This window comes from Phoenix dactylifera, unplaced genomic scaffold (genome assembly GCF_009389715.1).
Source record: "Phoenix dactylifera cultivar Barhee BC4 unplaced genomic scaffold, palm_55x_up_171113_PBpolish2nd_filt_p 000085F, whole genome shotgun sequence".
NCBI classification, from domain to species: Eukaryota; Viridiplantae; Streptophyta; class Magnoliopsida; order Arecales; family Arecaceae; genus Phoenix; species Phoenix dactylifera.
This window is the reverse complement of record NW_024067677.1, coordinates 997,815-1,018,228: the sequence shown is the minus strand read 5'-3', so window position 1 is coordinate 1,018,228 and position 20,414 is coordinate 997,815. Positions and strand designations below refer to the sequence as shown.

Sequence of the window (20,414 nt, the reverse complement as noted above, 5' to 3'; positions counted from 1 at the left end):
GGACTGACCAGGACTTCTCCAGCATCATTTTCCCTTTGCCCACGCCACGCCAACAAGCAATATTTGCGAGCGTTCGGTCGCGCGCCGCACTCGGCAACTCGGCCCGACTCACCCTGTGGCTCGGTCTCGGTGGGAAAATAATTTATCTTTTTTTTGGGGTCCGACCACCTTCCACGAAGTTTCCTCGATGAGGAAAGCGGTCCTCCAACTCCCCCCCTCCTTCAAACCTATAAATTTCCTTTTTCTCCTGTTCTCCTCGCCGGAGCGGAGAATTTTGTTGCAAAGAGAAATAAAACGCGCGACCTTTTCCCTTGCTGTCTCTCTCAAGCTCAACAGCCCGGCCGGCTGGGCTGTCCCCTTCGATATCTTTCGTCGCCCCCTCGTCTCACTCATTGCGTCGCTTCTCTTCCTTCGCGTGGAGAACTTGATGTCGGATTTGGTGAGGATCATTGTCGGAGTGGAGGGATCCCGAGTCGCTCTGCGGATTGCAACCCCTTCCTGTCGGTTTTTCGGTTTTAGTAGACCGTAAGGGAGGGAAAGAGGACAGATTTTTGGTAAGATTCGATGCTTTCGATCTTCTCATGATTCTTCAAGTTTTCTTGTGTTAGGACTTTTGGATCTGTGTCATGTATTCTTCTCTTGGATGCTGAGGATATGCTGTCTGGCTACTACATCGGCAATTGGTGATTTCTTTTGCTGCCGATGAGTCTGAACTTACGTGAAGTTTGATTCAATTTCTGTTTCTGTTCATGGCATTGTTAGATGAGACATTTGCGTCGCTAGTTTCTCATGAATGGTTTTGGATGCCAAGCGTTTCTTGTTCTGCAAAAGTTATGGTGTCGCATGTGTTTTATAACTGAATCTTCTATTGGAACCGCGGTCTGGAAGTTGTGCTGTGCGCTGAGGAATCTATTGTATATCACCTTTTGTTGGTTAAGTTTCAAATTCAACCTAATTGTGTCTTTGGGTTAAAGCCAGGACTGAAGCTCGGAGGAAGGATTCTCTACTACCGCGACCATCTTCCTTTATTTCTAATGGTAGATAATTTGATGGTTTGAAGAGACAATGATCTTGTACGGTTAAGTTTGTGGTACACTCTGTAGATTGGATGACAAAACATTTTTCACACCACAAAAGAATGAAGGGAAAATAAATGAAAATAACACATAATAAGAGGCATAGCATGTGAGGACCTGTGCGGGATTGTGTTTAGTCTCACATCGGCTATGCACTAGGTAGATCTTGTGTATTTATACAGGACGAGAAATCTAAATAATATCTTTCGGTGGTCTTTTTGGGTGAGGTCCTGGTTGTTATTATAGCGAATTTGCATCGTTGGTTGTTGGCTATGTCTGTAGGGGGAAGTGAGAGATTTAACTGAAAAATGTATGCAGCTTATAAGGGTTATCTTTACCACCCAAACAACTCTTCTCCATGCTTCTCCAGCCTAGGAGAATCACAAAAGAGAGATTAACACAAGGAATTATAGAGAAGACATACCAAGACAAGAAAAGCACTCCTAGAATTGCAAAAGAACATCTAGTATCTAACACAACAAGCATTAGAACCAAGACAATGTGAGCATCTCTCTTCCTTTATATCCATTCGCTCACAACCATGAACCACACTCCTATGAAACACAAGTTTTCTAGTGCCATGGTTACAAGCATGTCATTGCATCAATTCTTGCCTTGTTTTCATAAAGCAAAGTGGTATTGCTCTCCTTGTTTTACATGGGACCAGAGTCATTCAGTTCAAGAATTCGAACCAAGGTTTTGGCTCCTAGATGTTGACAATATCAATGACTGGTTCATACTGATATAAACCTAGATTTGGTTTATCTTGGTCAATATGGAATGTTTATTTTTTTTTTGGTGAGATATTTTAATAATCAAGATGTTTGGATGTATCCTCAACTAATATAAAATGACTGATGCATTAAAATGTCAGCCAATATTAGTAAAAAAGGCTTTTTACATATTAATTTTAATATTAAGTATTGAAAATTCGATAGTATTGATCCTAACAGGGTCGATTTTGATGATGCAAAATAATTGAGTAAAAAATATCACTAATTCTATTGCTTGAGTATATTCGATTGATTTTATGAAAGTCAAGAGAAAGCCTCCATGTATCTTGTCTAATTAAGATCATTTATCTGAAGCTTTACACCAAGAAATACAACTCCAAAAAGGCCTTGAAGCAATCTTTGGAAGCTTGCATGCAAATACAGAGGAATTTCATTTTGCGCTATCTCAAGAGTTGACCCTCAGCTAGCAATGAGTCGACTCGGGCACACTGTCACTGACTGATACACTTTCACGAGTCGACTCTAGCAGATCATGAGTCGACCCCAAAAACAATTTTAGGAAGATAGACAGGAAAGCTATGAAATTCATTGTATTGGCGTGTCGACCTATGAAAAACATGAGCCAAACTCCAATTAATACGATGTCAACCCTAGAAAACAAGCGAGTCGACCTCTGAATAGCTACAAAAAAAAGATTAGAGAGCTGAAAATTTTATCACGTTGATGAGTTAACCCATAAGAAACATGAGCCGACTCTAGTCTAACAAGAGTCGACCCCAGAACAAGCAAGACGACTTCTAAACGACCACAGTGGAAAGACAAATAGCAGTCAAACTCAGTCAATTGAAGAGTCGACCCTGAAAACATCAAGTCGACCCCTGTCACTAGATGAGTCGACCCCTGAATTGAGAGAGTTGACTCCACAATTATTGCAGAAGAAAGACACAGCGCAACAAAAACAACAAGTTTGAGTTGTCCCCTGAAGATCATGAGCCGACTTCTGGATATTACTAGTTGACTCATGAAAATGTCGAGTCGATCCCTCTGTGCTTGACAACAGTAACGACTAGTTTTTCTGTAAATCAGAATGGTTGTTTTCATCTCACAAACGACTTTTTTAACCTGTCTAATGGTTAGAAGAGTGTTCCAACTACTTCCAAATGGTATAAATGCATGGGAGCACCCAAAAAAAAATTAGAAGTACCAAAAAAAAAAACAAGAGCAAGAAAGAGAAATAAAAAAGAAGAGAGCTTTAAAGAGAAAAATACTCAAGAGTATATACTAAGAGTTGAAATATCATATCCTCTTCAACTGAGAGTTGGTAAAGTGTATTCAAGAATCGATCAAGCCAACCAACTGAGTCAAGCTCCATTTATCACTTTGTATTTATTATTCAAGAGCTGTACTTTATTATGTTTGCACATTACCTTCTATACTCTGTTGTTGCAAGTTTCAGAGACTGAAACTTAGAAAAAGGTCCATCCAAACCGTGAACTGGATTGTGTTGAACTTAGGGATAGACTCGGTGTTGGTTTGTTTGGTTATCTGTAAAAATCAACTAGGTTGATTCTGAGCCCCGGGTAAAACAATCGAACTGTAATCCTGAAGAAATTATAGTGAAAATTTCTAAGAAAGATGTCTTAGGGAGTGGACGTAGGTGCAGGTTGGCACCGAACCACTATAAATTTTGCGTGCTTGTGTTATTTGATTTTTTGCATTTATTTTTTGCATATTTATTATTAGTTAGTTGCTGAAATTAATATTCGCCTATCAAGTTTTTATTCGTCTGTATTGTATTTAAGTTTTTGAAAAGCCCAATCTGCATAGCTGGGTAACAAATAGGGAAAATATATTAAAATTATCATCTACTATATTGATAATGTTTTAGATGATATATAGTGATACTTGAACTACATTGGCTGAAACAGAAAGAGCTGTTGCAAGCATTTGGCTGAGATGAAAACCTAATTAAGTGGGATGCTACAAAGATCTGCTGACATATAAAAGTATCTCATTAAGCATGTAACTGACATGATGTACACTTCTATAATTGGTTGTTGCAAACATAATGCATCTACTCAAGTAGGCATGTATTTATTTATATTTTAGGTGCATATCTTTGATGATGCATCAATATTAATGACTGATTTTGTTTGAGTTTAATGTGGTGCTTCAGTTGGTTAGTAAGCCTTTCCCCCTTCTGAGTCTGTCTTTAAGCATAGACAGGAGTTGTGGTCTGGTGACCGGCGCGTTGCTCCTTAAAACATGTGTTGGGGAGAGGTTCTGGGTTGAACCCACAAAAGTGGTGTTCCCACTGTTATTTTCTGAAAAAAGATACCACATTCAAAAATCATGAAGATAGGTTTAGTTTCTTGAGCACTTTTTTTTTTTCTTATTAATTAACTGTATTTATGTTGTCTTGATATGCAGATGGGATCTGAAAGGGAAGACTTGGAAATTGAGATGGAGACTCTTGTCAGTTCATCACAGTCTGCAAAGAAGACGCCCACTGTAGAGATACCTGATAATGCATCACTTTCAAATGTTGCTAAATCATGGATCTTTTCAAGAATACTTGAACGACTGTGGAAAAGTATCAAAGTTGTTATATTCACAGCGAAGATCAACATGTTGCTACCATTTGGACCCATGTCAATCATTCTCCATTATCTTTCCAAAAATCATGTGAGTGCACTACTATTTTATAGTTGTCCTGGACTACCAAAATATCTTGAGTCTTCTACCATTCTTTCCCCATTCATATCTTTATTAGTAATATGGAATGAAGATCTATATCTGAGAAATAAACCTAGTACACTTGCATCTATAGCCACCCAGGTCACTTGATGTGCTCAATCTGTCATTATTTGTGGGTCCAATCATTGAAAATCTTTTAGGTTCATTATCAGTTGATCTGTTTGTTGGTGCGTCGTGATTGCATAGTCACTTTTGGAGGATGCAAATTACATATTTCACAGGACATTCGCTTTTATATGACTGATGGAAACTATTCATGATGTGTCTCCCTCCCCCCCTTTTCTAGGGTAAAAACATTGAAAAGTTTACCCTATAATGTTTGCATCTTTTATTTTTATATTGTTATTATTATTATAATAATACTACATTGCAGGGCTTGGTTTTTTTCTTCAGTTTGATAGGAATAACTCCATTAGCTGAGCGGTTGGGCTATGCAACTGAGTAAGTCTCGTTGTTTGCATGGAATTGTTTCTTTTATTTTGGGAGACTTGTCCATTGTTACTTCATCAATTTGCCCTTTGACATGCCACCATTCTTATCGTGCAGACAGCTTGCATTCTACACTGGACCCACAGGTACACCTTGGGCTGTCTTGTCTTTAAATGGCTCATACAGTTTTAAGTGGTAGACTAGACACTCTGCTTTTTAGAGCCTATCTACCTGCAGCCATATTTCAGTAGCATGTCAATGATGTATGCATTATGGCAATTGCAGTTGGGGGACTTCTAAATGCTACATTTGGAAATGCAACAGAGATGATAATAGCGATTTATGCATTGAAAAATGGAATGATTCGTGTAGTCCAGCAATCATTGCTAGGCTCTATATTATCAAATATGCTTTTAGTTCTAGGTTGTGCTTTCTTCTGTGGCGGGATGGTTCATTCCAAGAAAGATCAAGTCTTCAACAAGGTAAACATTTAATATGAATGCAGTTTTAGTTCGATTTTTAAAGCAGGTCCTTCTTGTTTGATGTCTGATATATAAATACAATTAAAAGGCAGCATTCATCTATGACAGGCAGCTGCGGTCGTAAATTCAGGATTGCTGCTGATGGCTGTAATGGGTCTAACATTTCCAGCTGTTCTTCACTTTACACACTCAGAGGTGCAATATGGAAAGTCAGAAGTTTCTCTTTCAAGGTTTAGCAGTTGTGTGATGCTTGTAGCTTATGCTAGCTACCTTGTTTTCCAACTGAAGAGCCACCACAATCTTTACAATCCAATTGATGAAGTAAGTTATCTGACCAAACTTGGAAGCTTGAATTGAATTACCATTTATATCAGAATAACTGTACAGATGCACTGGTGACCACTACTATTCTCGGGTCAGCTTAAATTTTCTCTTTGGTCCTTTGAAAATAAAATCCTATTTCGGTTTGGTCCATGCCTCCAGCTGATGTGGTTTGAGAATTAGCATAGGAATAAAAATACATATTTTACATGAGAGGAACATGTGAAAATATTGACTACCAATTAATAACTTGTACAAATATTCTATTTAATTATGTAATTGCCAGAGAATGCATACTAATGTAGAATTGTTTTCTTTCACCCAATAAAAATTCAACCTTGCCTTAATGATTCCAGAGTTTGGATAAATTGGATTGAAAACACATTATTATGACACCACTACATGTGCTTGGCCTGATATTTTAGGCTATGGTTTCTAGTCAGTTTTCTTTGGCTCTACTTATGAACTGATAGTCTTATTTCCACCAAGGTGAGGCAAGCATACTTTAGCTAATCCAAAGCTGCTGGAATTTTCATACCGAACCTGATTCTGTACCAAATTGAATTGATAAAATGAAAAAGGCAATGAGAACCCCTTCGAAGTGGCATGTTCTCTGCTGACACACATCTGCAGCCTTGTTTAGGCTTGACTGTTAGACAATAAGTCAGTTCTTGCCTAGTTCCCTCTTTGTTAGATTCTTTCTCCAAGCATGGAATAACTTGGAGGGTTGCTATCTTGCTGCATTTTCTTGAACTAAGGTCCACGAACCGGGTACCAGGACCCATGCTGGTTGGCAGACGGGTTAGTACGGTACCGACCGACACGGTATGCTTGGGCATACTGGTTCCATACCAGCACACCCAATTTTTTTTGAGTTTTTCAAGTTTAATTAATTGGTAATCAATCTTTTTCAACTTTTTCAATGATTTTAAGTCTAATTTGATATTTTTTTTTTAATGTTTCTATGATCCCGGTTTAACCTAAATGATGCATATTGTTGTTTTAAATGATACAAAATATAAAATGATTGGTAAGATATTGCATGCTATAAAAAGCAACATGAAATATCCTTAAATCAAGTAGTGAGGTGAAAAAATATAAAATAATACAATCAATTACATATATTTAAAGTACAACATACATACCGATATTTAAAATTACCGATATTTAAAATCTCGTCGAGTAGCAATATCTCTCGTAGATATCCGAATTATTAGGATAGTCAGGAGGTATATCAGCCTACCCCTCTAACTAAGCGGCGTTGTAGTCTTGTATGTTCATCCCATAAGAAACGCGCTCCGAGTTATAAGCACTCTCGGATCTCTCATTGAAGCTCTGGCTCTGAGAGGTATCCTCTGGTTGATAAAATGGTAGATAAAATGGTTGATAAAATGATTGTGAAGGAGCCCAGCCAAATAAGCCGGTAGCAAAATTCGATTCGTAAGATGCTCCGGACTCTGTAAAATAGTAGTCACCGGAAGATTTTTTAGACGTACCATATCCGTATCCGTATAAGTCATAGGTTGCATGTGGCTGCGGGTAATAGGATCCAGTATATGACTTGGAACTTGATACGTCTATAGGTTCTTCTCTGCGTGCGAGGTCATCTGCAGCTGCGTGTCCTCCTAAATAACCTTGAGAAATCCACTCCTATATGCAATCAGATTCTTGCGGGCTCTAACAGATCGTACATCGTGATCTCTATCCTATGTAGCATACGTAAACTGAGACTCATTGGTGAATCGAAGACCACCCTACGGTCGCGCTTCATAAACGGCAGTCTCATGTCCTCCACTCTTTGGCCAGTAGATCCAGGACTACCAAAACTACTGCTCCTGATCTCTGAATCTGAGTGAACTGGCTCCTCCTCCACACTCTCCATTGGGCTGCAGGTGCCTTTTATTATTTTTGTTTGTGTGTTTACCCTTTGTGCCGGCAGCCGTCTGTTTACCCTTTGTGCCACTCGCTGTTTGCTTACCATTCGTGCCACTCGCTGCTTGTTTATCCTTCGTGCCACTCACTGCCTGCTTATCCTTCGTGCCATTCGCTGTCTACTTACTCTTCGTGCCACTCGCTGCCTGCTTATCCTTTGTGCCCCTCTTTGCCTGCTTATCCTTCGTGCCCCTCTCTGCCTGCTTACTCTTCGTGCCCCTCTCTGCCTGGCTATATTGGAAGGATGTTTGTCGCCCTCCTGACCGAGTCAACTGAATAGCGTAGTAGCCTTGTCTAAGCATCTCTCTATCATATCTCTGAGAGAATGTCTCGGGTAAAGAGTTATGTGGTGATCGGCTCCCTTATGGTTGGGGTTGATCAGCTGGAAGGATGCGTGGAATATTGCTCTCTACCCATTGCCCTGCATCGACCCTGGCCTCGCTGGTTACGAAACTGGCTGGTCGTGGAGCTGATCCTCATCAATCAAGCTCCAGCTCCTGCTGCTGGTCCGCGAGCCATCCGATCATAGGATTATTCTCATCATCAACGAAAGCACTATTGATTAGATCTGTATACTTTATTTCCACTTTCTCCTAAATGCACTTCATCCTCAACCTCAGATTGTAGTGAATATATATAAATTTGTTGAGGCGCTTCAGTGTCACACGGTTCCTGTGCTTGTTGTGGATGAGGACGAAAATTGACCAATTGCGCTCACAACCATTTGAGAAGACCGTCTGGAAGAGTACCTTGTATGTCTCTACATACGTTTCTAATTTTATATTTTTTTTGAATTTTATTTATTAATATATATATATATATATATTTTATTTTAATTCAAATATATATTTTTAATTTTTATAAATTATATATAATCCAAAAATTAAAATTTTTTATGTCATCATGTAGATCATTCATAGATCTACAACATATAATAAAATTAAGTCCAAATCAAAAATTTTGGCATGATCTTTTTTCATTTTGCAAATTTCGAGCTATTTTTTCAAGCCCCTCTCCCCAAAAAATAGAGGGAATGAGATAGGAGAGAGGAAGCACACTTTATTTAAGCTTGTATTTTTCTTCAATCACGCTGAATCAGTGTGATTTCGCAAATTGAGAGGAAGGAGGAGCCGTTTAGGCCTTAAGACACTAAAGGAAACATGGCCTTCCCAACACCTTTTAACAAAAGAAGGAAAGAGGGAGGGGGCTCGGTTCCAAACCGGGTCGGTTCACACTGAGTTCGAACGGAACCGGCTGATTCTGCCGGTTCGGGCCTTTTTTGACTAGTTTCGGTCAGTTCGGAATCCGTTCCGACCGGTTTGAGGCCGAAACCAATTTTAATGAATGAACCAACCTGGTTTTCCACCGGATCAGCTCGGTACGGGCCGAACCGGGAGGTTCGGTTCGGTTTGGCCTACCTTGGCTTGAACTGTTTAATTGATAAACTATATCCTCATACATGTTAACTGTTCTTTTAGGTTTCCTAATTTTTCCTTCTCCTGCCCAAACCCACCTAGGTGGAATTCCTTACAAATTGACAATAGATAGACAGCTGGTCATAGAAATTTTTCCATTTCCTTTGTTGAAACCTTCTCTGCCGACAGTGATGCACCATAATTTCCTCCTGTTTGGCAGGACAAGTCATTGGTGATGATCATTTTGGATAATTATTTACACAAGCAACACTATTTTCCTTCCTGACAATACACTGTCTTTCAAGGAAGAGATTTATCGCTCTAACTGAATAGTTATTGTAAATGATGACCAAGAACTATTTGTGAAGACTTTAGTTAGTTGACCTACCTTTTCCTACTTACCATGTAAATATTAATATGTTTTCTTAATATATCACAAAACCAATTGGTGCTCCTTATAGGATCCTGTGTACATGTTTCTCTAGACACAAAAATTCTTCTTGGTTGTTAATCATAAATCATCAATGATCTATCAGTTGCTATGCTCAGTAAGTTTATTTACAAGAGACAGCAGAGGAATAAGAAAAAAGATTCATGCAGACTGAAGCATGTCCATGTATGTCTGAAGTTGACTTTGGTTCTATCATCTACATAAACAATTCTAAATTTGTTGAGAGCCAGTTGCCTTTCTTTCTTAATATTTTTATGTTGTATCAGACTTGTTTACTTAATAAGATTATCGAGAATGTCAAAATGCCAAACCCAAATGATAGAGATAGGGATTTTTAGTTATGATTATTGTTAACAGTCACTTCTTGAGAGATCTGAAGTTGTAATGTTCTTCTGAGTATCATCTTTAATTGTTATTATTTGTGTTCGTTATAGAGTTCCAGTGTATCAAGACTCATGTTTTCAGAACTGCTATATTTCATTTTTCTATAGAAATGCATTGCTAGCTTAAAACTGATTCTTTACTAACTTCATTTCTGTCACTGAGTAAAACATTTCCCTAATAATGTAGTAATTTCATTTCCTTTTGCATGCAATTCTTTCCTGTTGATGCATGAATCACTGTTCAAGATTCTAATAAAAGGAGCCTTTCTTGCTTCCCTCTCTCACACCATTCCGGAGCTTGTTCCGTATTCTGATTGCTATAGTTCCTCTTTTAAGGACTAGACTAGACTTCAATTTCTTTTAAAAGCCTCCTCCTTTTTAGGCACTTTCTGTTTTCTTATCAGATAGATAATTTGTGATATCATGTTTTATAGTGAAGATGTTTTCATAGAAGACCAGTCCAGAGCAGCATTATGCAATTCTATTTTTCAGTGTCGATGACGTGATATAGCTAAGTTCGTGTTTATCCATGCATGTAGCTTTTGTTAGTCTTGATATTTTTGTTTGTTATATAATTATTGTACATTTCAATAATTAGTGGGTATGATAGGAAGAGAGGCAGAACGAGGATGATTCTGATGTAGTGGAACTTCCAGAGTTAGGCCAATGGGAAGCAATCTCATGGCTTGCTGTTTTGACCATTTGGGTTTCTGTTCTTTCTGAATACCTTGTTAATGCCATAGAGGTAACAAATTGTTCAGTTCTTTTTTTTCCTTTTATCTGTTTCTTATTTGTGCTGTTATCACTATTTTTAGTTTTAGAAATATCTCTTTGTAGTTCTAATATTGAAAAATAAATCGGAGAGAGGAGATTTTTCTATATCTCAATCTAACAGTTGAATTGTTTATTGAAATGAATTGTACAAGTCAGGAATTGTTTGGTGATTTGTTTGAAGAGGGGCTTAGGGTCTATAAAGGGGGAGCCATATGCCTTATATTTTTAGGTTTTTGGAAGATTTTGTGGGTTTTTTGGTTCTCTCTCTCTCTCTCCCTCCCCCCTTCTCTCTTTGACACACATGCTTATGCTTCTTTTCCTCTTCTCATCCCTTTTCTTTGTGTACACTTTAGTACCTGCTGGAATCTGATTTTTTTGGCTGCTTATGACTGATTCATGATAAACCTGCTGTATACTGCTTTTTTTTGCTGTTTATGACTGATTTGCATGATAAGTAATGGAACCATTAATTAACATTTCATTTCTTTTTCATGCACATGCTAGAGGCCATATTTGATCTGAATGTCAATTCTGATGAATTTTTTTATTTTCTTTGTGCTGAAATTTTGGAATGCTATTTTTTCCGCTACAAACATGTTTTAAAATATGAACCTAATATATCCCCTTCTAAATTATAAACCTAATGTAAAGCCACTGTAGCCACTGGTTTATTGATTCCACTGGAAAATTGCAACTTTCTGCACACAGTTTGTTGAACAGCAGTCTTCTCTGTTCTCTAAACCAACCTAGACCTACAAAAGCTCATAAACCCTCATGAACAGGCCTTAACCCTAGGGCTGCATTAGTATTGCCTATTTTTTATATATTTTGCCTCCCAATCCTTTACCAGAGATACTTTAGTACTATGCAAGCTATAAGAATTGCATTTGTGAGATCAAAGTTGAGAACTATGTAGTCAAGGGCCAATCCAACATTCAAAGAGTTTGTTTTATATTCATTTTTTTAATATCCTAACATGCTAATGCTAGGTTTTTCTTTTATAACACTGAAACTATATATTCTAGTTCAAGATTATACTCATGGATTTATGCTTGTATAACAATGAACAGAACAAATTTGGCAAAGAAAAGCATTTCCCCCATTTTTCCCATCCAAATCTAATAAGTCCAAAAATAGCCTAATTGGGTTCAAGTTTTGATATTGTCATTTGATAACTAGTTTTGACATCCCTTAAATACAGTATACTTTCATGTAAAATATTGATTATTCAAATCATGGAATGCCGTACCGGTCCGTACCGGCCGGTACGGGCCGGTACGTACCGGTCCGGCCGTGGACCGGTACCGGAACGGATAAAAAACCGGTATTTTATCCGAACCGGCCGGTACGGGTGCGTACCGGCCGGTTCGGGCCCGTACCGGCCGGTTCGGAGCCCGTACCGGCCGGTACGCACCTCGTACCGGTGCGAACCGGCCGGTTCGCACCGGTACGAATTTTTTTTTTTTTTTAGAACCACAACGCCGCGCGCTGTGGTTTTTGAAACCACCGTGTACCGGCCGGTACGGGACCGGTACCAGCCGGTACGTACCGGACCGGACCGGTACCGTACCGGTCCGGCCGGCCACCGGTACGCCGACCGGTACCGGTACGGCGGACCTTGATTCAAATTATATTTTCAGTTGATTACAATTTTAAACATCATGTTTCTTTTGGATCATTGGGATCATATTCATAGTAAACATGTATTTGTCTAGGGTCCAATATTTTTGAAACAATGTACGTTGTGCATTTAGGTTGTTCTTAAAAACATGTATGCTTAATTTGACCCAAATAGCTGCTGATATGAGTTGAACTTGTTTGATTTATCAAAAAAAACGTGTCTTGTTCAATATTAACAACTACAGTGGCCTATTTTACAAGGAAAGAAAAAAGGATTCTGCTAACATATATTACTGTCTGCAGGTGTCACTTTTGGATTTGGCTCATGTTGTTCTATATTGATTGTTGGCACAATGTTGTACCTTGCCAGCCCAGAACTGGCATGGACATTACTTACAATTCTTTGATCCTCGCATGCATTCTCTCTACTGTTAATTGCTAAAAGATTTTTGTTTATTATTAATTCAGATTTTCTCCATAAAAAAAACCAGATTCTCAAGCTATATAGTTGCCGGCTTCTGATTAACAATTGTGCTTCCTTTATCGTACTTTCGATGATAAACTACGGAGTTAAATAACAAACCTTTTATCAGTGGATCTAAACATCTTGTTTTGCCACTTATTCCTACCAACAAATGCCTTTGACCATGGTTAGAGCCGAGGTCCTCCGTACGGGTACCGGTGGCGGCCCGGACCGGTCTGGTACCGGTCCGTACCAGTTCCGAATTCCACGCTGATCCCATACCGGTTCAATACCAGTTTGTACCGGTTCCGTACCGGTCTGTACTGGTTCCGTACGGTCCTATACCGGTTCTCCAACGATAAGCTACCGGTACTGGTTTCATGCTGATCCGGTACCGGTCCCAGGCCGGACCGGTACGTACCGGCCGGTATGGCAAACCATGGTTAGAGCCTTCTAGTTCTTTTGCTGGTCTGTCCAGGCTTTTTATGGCATGAACACCTTGCATTTTTGATGTTGTTAAGAGACTCTAGGGTCATGCTGGATGCTAACATCGCTGCATGTATACCATAAGCATAACCTTTGTCCTGTATCTCAACTATTTAGTGACAGCTTTATGAATCTTTTTTGCCAATTAATCCTATTTGGGGACACTTCTGATGTTATGTGGGATACCCTAACATTCACCCATATCAAATTTGGGTCTATCTCATCATAGTTTGACATGTTTTTATTAGCTGGCTATCAACTTATGTCAACCTTCAATCTTTCCCATCTGAGGTTGGGGCCGGCAATAGTGGTGTTCACATTGGTGCATGTATTTGAGAGTTAATTTCCATTAATACCTGCTTTGAGCTTCTGAGACTATAAAAGTGGATGTCTTAGGTGTTTGCACGTAGTGGTCTAGATTTTCATATCTGTCTTATCAGTTATGTTTTGTCTCTAACTTGAAATTTCCAGTCAATTTTACATTTAAATATATGGAAAATATGCTGGATGCAGCTGACATGATGTTGCTTAATTGTCTTATCCAAGCATCTTGTCATTGCTGAGATTTTGTTGATAATGTGTCAATTGTCAATGCAACTGTTACTCTAGGTGTTTTTGGTTTGTATTTTAAAACCTTTCTCCGGATATAGTACTAAAGTTAATTGCATTGCTTCTAAATAAGTTCAGCCATCAGAAATCTAACCTTTCCAAAAACTATATTATTTTTTTTGGAAAATGTCAAATTGTCAATCTTCATTTCTGTATGGTAGACAATGTATTCCAATATGCTTTTGCATACCCATTAGTGATTTTTAGAAAGACTTTTTTTTTAACATGCTGCTATCCAACAGATTGGTCATCCAGAAATACTGAAGAGTTCTTGAATGATACCCTTTTGGCTAAGGATTGTAGTATGATGATAATTCTATGAATAGCTTACTGTCTTGTCTGGTTCTCTTTCAGGGAGCATCCGACTCATTGAACCTGCCAGTGGCTTTTATTAGTGTCATTTTGCTTCCTATTGTTGGCAATGCTGCTGAGCATGCAAGTGCAATTATGTTTGCCATGAAGGATAAACTTGTAAGTGTTTTGAAAAGCATATTCATACAACTGAAGTCATTGCATATTAGTTTTCTCTATCTACTTCATTCTTTTTTCACTGTAGGACATAACACTGGGGGTTGCAATTGGATCATCTACACAGATATCAATGTTTGTGGTAATCCTCTGAACATTTTTACAGGTTTAAATTATGGTGCTGTATTAGAATAAGTTCTTCTTAGTCTATAAGCAGTGAAGGGCCTGGGAACTTTCCCTAGAGGAAATGATTTATATCATTCAATTGCATCTTCCTATCATGAATTAACTTTTAATTCTCTCTGATCGACCAGGAAATAAATACAGGCAGGGGACTTTTCTGTAATATGCTTAGAATAACTAATGAACTTGCACTACTTGATGGGGAGCTTCATTATTGATCCCCCCCCCCACCACTGCGTCAATCTTTTTATCTCTACTTAAGAAGAAGCTTAGGTATGGCCCAATAATCATTGAGCAAATAATCATTTTTTTGATCAAACAGGAAATAGATACAGGCAGGTGACTATGGCCTAATATTGCTCAAAATGATTAATGAACTTGCACCCTTAAATGGGGTGCTTCATTGTCGATCCCCCCCTCTCCTCTCATTCTGTCAATCTTTTTATCTACACCTGAGAAGAAGCTAAATTTGCTTCAACGAAATGAGAGGCAGGAATAAGAAAGTTGCTGATTAAGTACAAGAGTGGATAGGAAACAGAAGATGTTTATACTCAGGCTGCTTCTGATCGATGAATTTGAGAATTATCTTGTGGTAGGTGGGTGTGAAGGAGCGAAAGCAATAATATTTTCAATAGAAAAAATATCTGTTTGTTAAGAAGGGGACTATATATCTGGCCTTTTGCTGATTATGTATTGATGCAGGAGTCAACTAAGATAATTGGGGCTGCATTATTAAAAATATAGTGAACTTTTCAAATAAATAATCTTCATTATCTAATCAATAATGTGCTTTACAATGCATAGTTGTGTTTGGCATTATTTAGTTTTATGGACAATATTTACCCTCATAGTACCCTGGACCATTAACTCACATGGGTTAGATCTTAGGCCATCTTGAGCTAACTAAATAAACTACAAAAACACCTTCTTGTCACTTATCTTGGCCCAAATGTTTACAGCTGTATAACTTTGTCAATATATAGATGGGTTTGGTGAGGTTAAACCTCTAAAAGAGCCACTTCACTGAGCTACAAGGACTTCTAATAAGAAGCTCAATCCTAATTCAATCCAGATACTATTGAAGGTCAATAGGATTATTCTAGATCCTAAGTTTATCCATTTGAATGAAGCTCCTGCATCATATCCAGGCTGCAGCAACCTCCCATGGATGCTCTGTTACTTTTAACTATTACGTAATAGAACTTTGCTGCATCTTCAGTTACTACAAGAATAGAAGAAACTGACATGTGTATAAGCTGTTTATATATGATAATTATTTGTCTCATGGTCGTTAAATATCACATGGTGCTGGTGATTGCAGATTCCTTTCTGTGTGGTTGTTGGTTGGATAATGGGAAAGCACATGGACTTGAATTTTCAACTATTTGAGACCGCTACTCTCTTTATAACAGTACTGGTTGTGGCATTTATGCTACAGGTCCATTCTGAAACTCTGAAATTTCTGTTGGAAGACATTTACATTTATTTTGCTGCTTAAGCTTTAAATTTTTTACTATTGTTGTTGAAACATGTTATCTTGTTTGTTTTGAGCAGACAACATCTACTTTAGATCTCATGCATCTGTATTGGGATTGAACTTTTTTATTTTCTTATTTGTTGGAATTATCTTCCCTGAAAGTTTTGCTTGACCAGTGATGCTCTTCTTTCCCAAAGAGGAATTGTCTTCTTCTACCCAAGGCTATTGGAGTTTACCAGCAATCTATTTTTTGAGGATGATAGGGCAGGCACTTAGCATAGTAGGCTTTCTGAGGCTTGTAACTTGCCATTTAGTTAATGAAATTTATTTACCTTAAAGAAATTAAAAAAAACAATATTGTTCTGTAATTAATGGATTCTAGATTGAAGGTCATTTTGTTTACGCTGATTGGTCTATGTCAGAGTTTTGAGAATGGATTCAGAGATGTATGCTTATGGGTAGGGTTGTGAATGAGCCGAACATGAGCAAGCTGGACTCAGCTTGGCTCAAAAACAAGTTATGCTGAGCTTGAACTTTTCTTGAGCTCAAGTCAAAGTAGCTAAAGCTAGATCCAGGTCAGTTCAGTAAATTAAAGATCAGGCCTGAAATAGGCTAGAGTTGAGGTGATGCTGTTGAGTTTAGAGAGAATAGATCATCACCTAGAAGACTTGAAGAGAGGGCTTTGGTCATTATCGGAGCTTGGGAATGAAGAAACCCTAGAAAAGATGGCAGCCCTTGATCTCTATCCTTCATGATGATTCAAGTGAGGGAGGTGATGGTGGTGGTGTGGCGGAGAGGAAGGCTGACAACATGGTAATTAGTTATAAAGGACCACTAGAGAGAGGAGGACAAGCGGCATAGATGTAGAGCAGAGGATTAAGGTAGGGGAAGGCAAGTGAGTTGCAGGGAGACAGAGAGGGCCATGGTCGACGAAGGTTGGCAGTGAGGCCTTGGGAGGTGTGGAGCTGGGACTTGGGGAGAGGTTATTGCTTGGGAGTCTGAGAGGAAGAGACATCAAACCCAAGGGAAAATGGAGATGGGAGGAACCTTAGGGCATTTGATGATTTCTGCTATGATTTTATGTGCCAGATCATAATCTTGTGACAGAATTATTCCTCTTCAAAATAGAACTCATCAATATTGAATACTATATTAATATATTTTAATTTATAGTTAACATATTACATATATATGTGTCCTTTTGTTTAATTATAATTATAATATATATTTGAGCTAGCTTGTGTTCTGTTCATTTATTTTTCTATCTCAAAAATCTAGCTCATGTCACTTATTTCATTGTCATGGGAGCTGAACACAAGCTGCGCAATAACAGCTCGCTTGTTCGACAGTCCTAGTTACTGGGTAAATTTTTCCTTCCTCATTTTGATTGACATCCTCTGCATGGTACCCATTTCCTTCATCCTTGCTGATTTCCAATTTATGATGAGTTAGTTATCAACCACGAGTCCAGTTATGGCAAATTCATGCCTTTCCTTGTGTTGACTGGTTGGACTTTTCTGATAATTTACACTGTTTTCTGACTTCTTTAATGTAGGCAGTCTTAATCTTGACATGTGAAATGAGGCGGTGATAAGATCCTTGTGTTGGCTGTTTGGACTTTTCTGATAATTTACCCAGTTTTCTGAATGTCCTACTGTAGGCAGTCTTGACCTTGACATGTGAACAATTGAAGCAATGCCAAGATCGTTCTATTGAATTTTTGGACTTTTCTGATTATTTACACTGTTTTCAGACTCTTATAATTTATGCAGTCTTAACCTTGACATGTGAATAAATTAAGCAGTGCCAAGATCGCTCGACATACTGCTGTTGTTTTTCTTTTCTTCGCAGTTGTCATGGCAATCCCTTGGCTATAGGGATCCCTGACTGCCTAGCCAGTCATCTAGAAGAAAAGAGAAGAAAATGAAGAGAGAAAGGAAAATAGAAAGATAAAAAGGAAGGATCTGAATAAAAGAGCAGAGAAGCAAAAGGAAGAGGAAAGAGAGATAGAGAACTTTGAGAGCAAGAGAGAATTGGAATGAAAGAAAAGAGGAAGAGAAACATTTAGATGTTTCTTTTGGAATAAGAAGGAAAATGGCAAAGAACAGAAGAAAAAAGAAAACAAAGGGCATATCCTTGAGTACATCCATAATTATTGCTAACATGCCCTGTTCCACCAATTTGGTGGTGGTTTGTTGGAATCCTTCAACAATATTGCAATATCAACTTGTCTTAAAAATTCATAAACTGAACTTACTGTGTTTTTTACCCCTTTTTTTGCATATTTAATGCTGGTCCAAATTGTCCACTCCTTAAAATAGTGAGCTCTTAGTTAATTAATGTCTTGAACTGCCGGTATTTATGTTTGCACTTTAAAATTTGCAAAATAGTTGAGGTAGCTGCATTGTAGAAACTAGAAACAAATTGATCTCTCTATATTTCTCTGATCACTGTTCTCCCCCCCTTTTCAGGAAGGAACTGCAAACTATTTCAAGGGGCTAATGCTTATTCTATGCTATTTAATTGTTGCTGCCAGTTTCTTTGTGCATGTTGATCCTGCAGACAGTAAGTAAAGGAAACAACTCAGACCAACTTGTCTGGATATAGAGATATCCTCTTTAGATATACTATGGCCTTAACAGAACCTTATTCATCTAGCAGCCTGGGAATCACATCTTGTGAAGTATATTGGTTTAACTTGTGCAACATATTTAAAAGACATCTAGACATTGGTCAATAAGTTTCTACCATAGATTCATGTACAATTTTCAGAATATGAGGATGGGGTCACATGGTACCTGGTTCTGACTTGTGAACGTAATTGAATTTTCTAACACATGCTGAGTTATATGGATAATATTATCTAAAGGGACATTTGGACGATGATGTGATTTTGCCACCCTCTTTGCCTATTCTTCTCACTGTGATTCATTAATATTTGTCTAGACAGTGGTATTATGGAGTTTCCGGAAACCAGTCTAAGCAATCAAATGAATATCATGAGTCTTAATTCTTGATTAATTTTTGATTGTTTGAACTGGTTTGTTTTTCATACAGGTAACGTTTGATGGCTGAAATGCCAAGTAGCCTTCCGCGGTATCAACAGAGTGCAAGATACATTCCAACTAGCATGCAATGCAACATGTTTTCCATAATGAGCTGAAGGCATGACGGAATTGTAGAAGGTCCTTGATTGCTCAACTGCTACAGCTCCATAACCTCGTATGGTTTTGTTGGCTTGATATTCTGATTGCTAAGGGAGGCTTCTTTTTTAGCTGTGTCATAGCAATGCAAGTGGAGAGGTGGAAGCGTTTGTAGTCTGCCATTTGATTTGATTTTTTCTTGATGGGGCCTCAGTTCTCGGCCATGGAAAATAGCCTCCATGAGATCAGATCGTGGTTATTTTGTGATGAATTCTATCGAATGCAATATGGTGCATGGCACTACAATGTGTGAACAGGATTTGTCAAATTAGAATTCATTAGCAAGCTTGTTTTGATAATGGATGTGATTCGAAGGATGTAATAGAGGAATAGAGGTATGGTTTTGATGGCATCATTATTGGGAAAACATTTTGAAAATAAAAGGCCTGATTCATATTTTTCCGGACGTATGGTGGTGTTTCTGCAACTTGGACGTGTGATGCATTATATGGAGCTGTTTCTGCAACTTGGACTTGTGGTGCATCATCTCGAAAGCACCAGCATGGATCGTAACTTATTACATTATGGATGAATTTTTTTTGAATTTAATGCAAATTGAATTTAATGATAAACAGATCCATTTTGCAAGTTCGTTATTACGGGTAGTTTCTGCTTTATGTACCCCTTAGCATCTCTAGAATGAGAGGCTTTTGTGCTAAATCAAATTATTTTCTGCTATCAGTTTGCTTTAGATTTGAATCTTATATCTTTATCAAGTGAGATCAACCTAGGTTCCTGGTGCAGGATCTGCTTCAGATGGAACATGCTAGAATGATACAAGAGACACCGGTCTCTGAGGGCTACAAAATGATATTTTTAATTGTGTTTCTTTTTAGGAAAATAAGATTCCATCTCCAAATCCATGGATGGCTATCTAAATCTACGCCATACCAGGGGGTATAAGATGTACTATACCGGTTTGGTATTAATATTTGGTACAGATGATGTACTGATACTCAGTATGCTAAAAATATTTTATATCATATTGGTGAATCTTGATTTAAATATTTTTTTGGAAGAGTGTGGGTATGGGTCACCGTTTGCTCAGAAAATAGCAATATAACCGACTTTAATATATTTTCTAAATAAAAAGAAAAACCGACGACTCGTGAGATACATACATTTGTGAGTGCCGAGTAGGGCTGGAAGTG

At 38.1% G+C, this 20,414-nt stretch overlaps 1 protein-coding gene across 2 annotated transcripts; it reads left to right on the top strand.

Moving 5' to 3' along the window:
• Positions 1 to 223: 223 nt before the first annotated feature.
• LOC103719208 (vacuolar cation/proton exchanger 3-like) lies at positions 224 to 19,671 on the top strand. Of its 2 annotated transcripts, XM_008808333.4 has the most exons (12): positions 226 to 554; positions 4,241 to 4,495; positions 4,941 to 5,008; positions 5,114 to 5,142; positions 5,282 to 5,478; positions 5,587 to 5,799; positions 10,591 to 10,725; positions 14,287 to 14,403; positions 14,489 to 14,542; positions 15,905 to 16,021; positions 18,532 to 18,625; positions 19,118 to 19,671. In XM_008808333.4, exons 2-12 carry the CDS (start codon positions 4,241 to 4,243, stop codon positions 19,126 to 19,128), a joined length of 1,290 nt encoding a protein of 429 aa, XP_008806555.1. In that variant the 5' UTR covers positions 226 to 554; the 3' UTR covers positions 19,129 to 19,671. The 2 variants fall into 2 exon arrangements, with proteins under 2 accessions (XP_008806556.1, XP_008806555.1); XM_008808334.4 differs by lacking the exon at positions 10,591 to 10,725 and having other exon boundaries at positions 224 to 554.
• Positions 19,672 to 20,414: the final 743 nt, after the last annotated feature.